Genomic DNA, 7,132 nt, shown 5'->3' with positions numbered 1-7,132 from the left:
AGGCTGCTTGCTTGTTCTGTTTTGTTTTAACCAGACATCCCTGAGTGTCATGGGACTTACTTCTCCAGTCCTTGGATCTTCAAGTATAAATATCAATAACACAACCACAAGGTTTCAATCCTGGAAGACCTTTTATTCTGACCCCCTTTCATCAAAGGAGAAACCAGAGTCTTGCAAACATCTTGGCTTCCAGAACGCCCAGGAAAATTGTTCTTAAGCTCAAGAGGACTGGTCACTGGACCGGAGCTCTCTCTAACACCTTTCCTCTTAACCACCACGTTCAAAACAAAATTCCCCTCAGATTCAGAAACAGGCGAGGAGGAGTCGCCCTCGCGCCCGGTGCCATCGAGGCCTGGGCTTTCCGGGTCAAAGTGGATCCCCTCCTCCTGCACCAGGCCCCGGGGGCATGGCTGGCATCCAGGACGTCGGGGTTAGGGGAGGACAGTGGACGAGCGGAGGAAGCCAGGCGGCCCGCCCCTCACCCGTCGGGGCCCAGGTTGCCGGCTCGCCGCTCAGCAGCTTGCCCGGCGCCCCGCCCCCGCCTCCTCGCACGGCGGCTCGGCCGATGCCGCCGTGACTCAGCGCTTCTCGCGGGCCGCCCGGCCGCGGCGGCGGCTAGGCACGGGCTCCTCCCGCCTCGCCACCCCCTCTCGCCACCCACGCCCGCCCCCGGCCGCGGGGCCTTCCGTCGCACGGCCGCCGCCCGCCGCACTCCGCGTCCGCCCCGCCACCTCACCGGCCATGGAGCCCCGAGCCCCCCGCCGCCGACACACCCACCAGCGCGGCTACCTGCTGACGCGGGACCCGCATCTCAACAAGGTGAGCCCGCGGTCCCCGAGAGCCGCTCCGGGGGCCCCGCCGCCGGCCGCTGGGCCGCGGGGGAACCTGCGTCCCACCGAGGGGACTGTCCCACCCGGGAGGCCACTGCGGAGCCGGCGCCCGCGCCCCCTCAGCATCCCGATGCGGGACCACGGGGAGCGATGTCACTTGTGGCCCGCACTTCTTTGTCTGCCCTTCTCCCATCCCGGGAAGGGCAGTGTGGACCAGTGTGGGAATCGAGCGATCTCCGTGAGGGTGGCAGGCGGGCAGCCAAGTCAGCCGCGATGTGCCTTCCCGGTCCAGGTGACCGGACTGGCAGTGACTGGAGGCTGCTGTGGAGACCAGTGGTCCTACCGGTCTGGTCTTGCCTGAACAGACATGGGCTCCGAGTGCCTGGGATGCTGTCCACCAGACGTGGGGCTCCAGGACCTCTTGGCTTCTTGGGTGACAAGGTTAAGAGGCTGAGGATGCATGGTGGATGGTTTCTTGTTGAACCCTACATGCATGCCTACGTGGGAATACTTACGTTTATTTCTTGTTATTTGCTAATTTTTCTTTCTAAATTCTGACTTTTGGAAAGTTATTATTTTTTTTAAACTTGCCCTCTTTTTTTTTTTTTTTAAATTTTATTGCAAGGAAATTCAATATATGCCCCAAATAGGAGTTTCCTTTTCTCAAGCTGTGACAGCTCCCTCCCAGCCCAAACCCAAGAGCTCTCCTAAGTGAGAACATCTTAGAAATAATCAGTTTGCTCTTGTAAGTAACTAGGTCTTATTTTACAGTGTGGTTGGTCGTTAGATTGGCGTGTGTGAGCGCGCGCGAGTGTGCCTGTGTTTGAGTGTGTGCACTCGAGCACGGGTGTGTGCGAATATCTACCTGATTTCCTATTTATTCAGTATGGGGAGCATGGTGTCAGCATGGGGGCCTGTTAAGTCTTTTAGGGTATCACTTTAGTGAACCTCCTTTTTCACATCCCTCTTCAGTCATGATGTGGGTGACTTGTGCTCATTATTAATAACTTAAATACGAGTGATTATTTTATGCATTCTGGCTAGTTTGAGCTTGTAATTACTTTGTAGTGACTTCTACAAACCTTTGATTAGTTCATTCTTTATAGTTATATAGTGTACATTTTTAAGTTTTCCCACTTATTTTTCCCTCAAAATAAATGTAATTGCTAGTTTGAAATTTTTTTTTCTTCCTTTATTATTCTGTAGGTCGAGGTCTATTTTCACTAGGACAAAGGTAAACTTTGTGTGACAAAACCATTTGTGGCTTTCACGTGTTACCTGCCTGCCCTGATTTATGATGAAATTATGGGTCGCCTTGACAAGATCACAGGAGTGGTATAACCTGTTTGGTTTTCTTAAGTCAAGGGTGAAATGTTTGTTAAGAGTGGGAAAACAGGCCAGGCCATCCCGTGGCAAAGGCATGCTTCACTGTGTTTGGGATCTCCTGCTGACCTGTAACAGCTGATACCAACTTTAGAATAACACCGTCACGAAGATCCTACACCGAAGGTAGAAGAGTGCAGTATTAATGTGTTCACACATTTTACCTGTAGCATATCAAATTGGATTACAAATCTGGGTCATCTTGGGACAGTCAATAGGATGAACTCTGGGGTCAGTGTGGTACCCGGCAGTAACATCATTGGAAGCAGGTAACGGGTTTTCTTCATCTGCCACACACTCAAGAGTCTTCTGTCTTTGTTGCTAGGACAGGATTTTAATTTAATTTAATTTCATTATGAGATTATTTGACTCCCAAGGAATGCTAAACTTAACAGTGATCTCTAAATTTCTCCTAACAGCTTAGCCTTATAGGAAGCCTTGTTAGCCACACTGAGGAATTTTGTGGCTACATATTGACTTTAAACTTTGTTAGTATATGTCCTGACATATAGGTATGGATGAAAGCTCTTTTGTTGCTGAGGAAAGTGGCTCAGTGGTTAAGAGTGCTTACTTACTGCTCTTGCAGAAGACCCAGGTTCAGTTCTCAGCACCCACCTCAGACGGCTAGAGGCACCCACAAACAACTTTTATATGTGTGCAAGAGAGCATGTGTGTGTGTGCGAGTGCGCGCGCACTCACACACACACACACACAGTTTTACTATCTGTTCTAGATTTGTCTAACTCCCAAATTTAGCCTTTAGCTTACAATACATTTGAAGATTTTTTTCCTTCCATTTTGTTAATGTGATTCCTGAAATTAAGACAGTATTGATTGATTTAGTAATGGTTTCCCTAGGGAAGCCTTTCCTACTTCTCTTACCCCACTGTCATTTAGTGCAGACTCTTATCCACTCCGTTGCCCCATATTACTTTGTATTTACCACGTTGTCAGTTTTTTTTTTCAGCCAGATTCTGGTTGTGTAGCTTTGGCTAGCCCGGATGGACTGCAGACCAGGCTGACCTTGCACTCAGATCTGCCTGCCTGCCTCTGCCTCCTAGTGCTCAGATTAAAGGAATGCATCACCCCGGCAACTGCAGGGAGCTTTTGAGGTGTTGGTTCCTGCAGCATCCCAAGACAGTGCAGCCATTAATTTAACTATCTCATAATTTCTAATTAGTGCACATTTACACAGAAGTCTAAAGTTCCTTTGACTCTGTCATTAAATTGTTTAATGGGATATAGTTACAAATGTTAGAATTTGGCTTTTATAGTCGGTGAAATTTTAACTACTTGTTGGATAATCTTAAGGAAGTAAAAATTGGTAAAAATCAAACTTAACAGTAGAAAAAAAGTCAAACAACAACAACAATCCAAACCTGAGAGACATAGGATCTTCATAATTTATACAGAATTCTAAACCTTACTACTTGCTAATAGTCAAATGGTATCATTTCAGACTGATTCTGTCATAACTGTTGGGAAGTACTTCTACCTCATACTTAGGGGATTCACTATGTTTATGAACATAGCATATATTCATATGTATACATATACACACATGTATGTGTACATATATATACACACTATACACACATATACATACATGTATATACACACATACATACATACATACATACATACACAATTTTTTTGAAACAGAATCTCACTTGGTGTAACTACGCTGGCCTTGAACTTAAAGCAATACTCCTGCCTCAGCCTTCTGGGTGCTACAATTGCAGGTGTGAACCATAACCTGAACTGTTTTTAAGATGTTTATCTGTGCTGTATAACATTTAAAATGGATTAGTTTCAGGATATTCTCTGATTTAGATGACTTGTAATTCTATGTTTTCAGAAAGTTTACATGACCAATAATCATGCTTTATAAACTGCTATACAAAATTTAAAATTGTATGAACAATAAAAGTACTTATCCTCATTATTTCCCACCTGTTTATGCAGTGGTGGAGACACTAACTGATAGCTTTGTCCCTGTGAGTCTCCAAATACCCTTTTCGGTATTTTATGCAGTTTTGATCCAGTTGTAAGTAGGGTTTCTCCTAAGAATCTAATTTGGTCCTCCTTATTAACTTTGAAATCTGAAAAGTGCTTCATAGCCACTTGTGTCCCAGCATATCAAGGCCTGGTTTGCTGAGTTATGAGGAAAAGGGAGGCAAACAGATTCTCTGAGTCAGGACAGAAGACACTGCAGTTTAAGACAAACAATTGTTTCGAACAATACAGAGAATATTAAGAGTCACTATCTTTCCTGCGGCCATGAAGATGGAGTTATAATTAGGCTGAGTCAACCATCAACCCTCTTGCTTCCGGGAACACCTGGAGCCTTTGGATTTGAAGACAGAAGACAGACTTTGTAATCTGGTAATTTTGGACTAAAATAATAAATAAAAATGTTTTCAAAAAACGTGAGACTAGAAGTCCTAGAGCTTTTATACTAAGAGGTCTCCGACTTCATTTTTCATGATTAAGTGTCTCAACAAGCGTGCTGTGTGCTCCTGATCGTGATTCTATTGTGATTAGTCCCGGGGGGGATCTGAGGGCTAAGACCCCAGTGTATGTAGTGTTAGGGGTAAGCCCCTTATATTTAGACTAGTACAATATTTTTAAATTACTCATAGTCTCCAAAGGTATTTTCCAACTTGATTGTGACATAGTACATCTATATTATAAAATAATACACACACATACATATGTGTTAGAAAGGTCTTTATGTACTGTAAATTACATTACTCCAGAACTCTTGTGTTGAGGTTGTAACTCCACCTGAACCACAGGGTAAGTTGTACATCAGTCTGGATTATACCGTGAGGCAGCACCAAAAATATTCTCTAAAACTAAAGATGGAGAAAACAGTTAGCACTGAACTCCAAATTAAAAAAACAAGGCATAAATGAGAGAAGGAATTCTTCATAAGGAGGGGTTGATTTTGAATAAAGTTATAGTTACAAATATAAGCCAAGTAGCATACAGCCACCTTCATATTAAAGACATCTTCCTAAATTCTAAACGTTCTTATCACAAAAAAAGTATGTGGGGTAATGCATATGTTAATAAGTTTATCTATTCTGCAATGAATATATTTCCCCAAATATACATACTAAATACATCCATTTTTGTTTTCAAATTTAAAATTATTAAAGCTAAATTTTTTTGTTTTAAATTTAAGTTTAAAAAAACCTCAGAATGTCACTATATGACATATGGAGAAATCTGATACTTTGTATCTTAAAGTAGAAAACTTTAAACTTCATAGTGCATGGGTATCAGACAAATAACATTCTCAAATTTTTTAGGCAGTTTATGCTTTCCAAACCATCAGAATAATTCACTTGTTAGATAAGGAAAATGGAAAACAACAACTCCTCTGAGAATTAACATGTAACATAAGGGCATTGTTGTTTTTAAGGGATCTGCAGATGTCAAGTTATAGCTTCGAGAAATGATGCCATGTGGATTGTCAGTTCTGGAAGTCTGACAAAACTACCCAAGTGAAAAGCTGGGATGGTCTAATTAGTCATTGCTAGTTTCTAATAGTATCTTTTAATTCGTGTGTTTAGACCATGACATTTAAATGTAGTCGTTACGTTTGGATTTATGTCGGCCATTTTGTTGGCTGTTGTCTTCTCTGATTTTTACTCTGGGATTTCTCCATTGTTTTAGTGTTTATCATATTTTAGTGTGTCTAGTTAGCTTATGACCATATCTCTGTGCACATGTATTGCATTAACTCACGACTTTGTTTGGGTAGAACATAAAATTTTAAGTTCTTTAAAATTTTCACACATATTTTAAAGAGTTTGGGAGGGAGTGGAGAATCTGATACAGTTCCCAGATATTTACAGCTTCTATCCTTTGATTGGTGATGCTCCAAGTTTTCCTCAGGAGACATTTTCCTTCCATCTCAAGAATTTTTTTTTGAATAGGTCTGCAGAAGACCAGCTGTCTTGATTCCCTTTCTTTGAGAATGTTCTTATTTTGCCCTCTTTCTGGAGCAGATTTTCACTGGGTATGGACTTATCTGTTATCAGCTCTTTTCTTCAGTATTAACAAGCACCGTCCCTCTATGTTCTGGTCTCCTTTGTTTTTAAAGAGAAAGCTGTAGTCACTTAGGCAATTATGTGTATGTGTATCACATTTCTTTGGATGGTGGAGCTTGTTTTTCCATTTTCAAAATCTTGAATATAAATGCTTTTGAATTAGAATTTTTTGTTAACCTTCTTAGCTTTGTTAAAATTTCACAATCCAATAATCTTACATCTTTTTGAAACATTGTCAAGTCTTTTTTCTTTCTCTTTTGGTGTGTTTCTCTGGGTGTCCATACACATATATGTGTGTGTGTGAAGGATGTCTTCATTTGCATGCATGTATGTACACACTTGTATGTATGGTGGATGTCCTGTCTGCTCTTCACTTTGTTCTTTGAGACAGGCTCATTCCCTGAACCTGGAGATCACTGATTGGCTAGTCAGGCTGAGCAGTGAACTCCAGGGATACCAGTCTCTGCCTCCCCAGTTCACGGATTAAAACAGCTCTCCGCCATGGCTGGCTTTTATTTAGAAGAGTGCAGAGATCGGAAATGGGATCCTTATGTGTGCATGGCAAGCATTCTTATCAACTGAGCCTACTCACAGCAGCTACCACTGTCACCGAACATATTGGAAGGCCTCTTACTCTTTTATTTCACACATTTGCCTGCTTAATTTATAATGATCCACCGCGGACTCTGACTCTTCTCATTCCATTTCATCTCCACCCCTGGGTCCACTGTGGGAACACTTTGAGTTACTGTGTTACTCACTTCTAAGTCTTGCATTTGCATTTGTTTCTTTGCTGATACTTTATACTTATTTAAAGAGATTTGCTCTTTTTTTTTTTTTTTTTTTTTTTTTAAGTGA

General features: G+C 42.3%; 1 protein-coding gene across 2 annotated transcripts in view; it reads left to right on the top strand.

The window, feature by feature from the left end:
* Nucleotides 1–531: 531 nt before the first annotated feature.
* ME1 (malic enzyme 1) overlaps nucleotides 532–7,132 on the top strand; it is a 100,861-nt gene continuing 94,260 nt past the window's right edge. The window contains exon 1 of one of the 2 annotated variants that reach the window (XM_080934828.1): nucleotides 532–819. In XM_080934828.1, the coding sequence (XP_080790954.1) occupies nucleotides 742–819 (78 nt within the window). In that variant the 5' untranslated portion in view covers nucleotides 532–741. The remainder of the gene's footprint in view (nucleotides 820–7,132) is intronic. The other variant, XM_080934827.1, reaches the window with a different exon arrangement.

This window comes from Micromys minutus (assembly GCF_963924665.1).
Source record: "Micromys minutus genome assembly, chromosome: 21".
NCBI classification, from domain to species: Eukaryota; Metazoa; Chordata; class Mammalia; order Rodentia; family Muridae; genus Micromys; species Micromys minutus.
The sequence above is the reverse complement of the archived record's forward strand: the minus strand, read 5'-3'. Positions and strand labels throughout refer to the sequence as shown.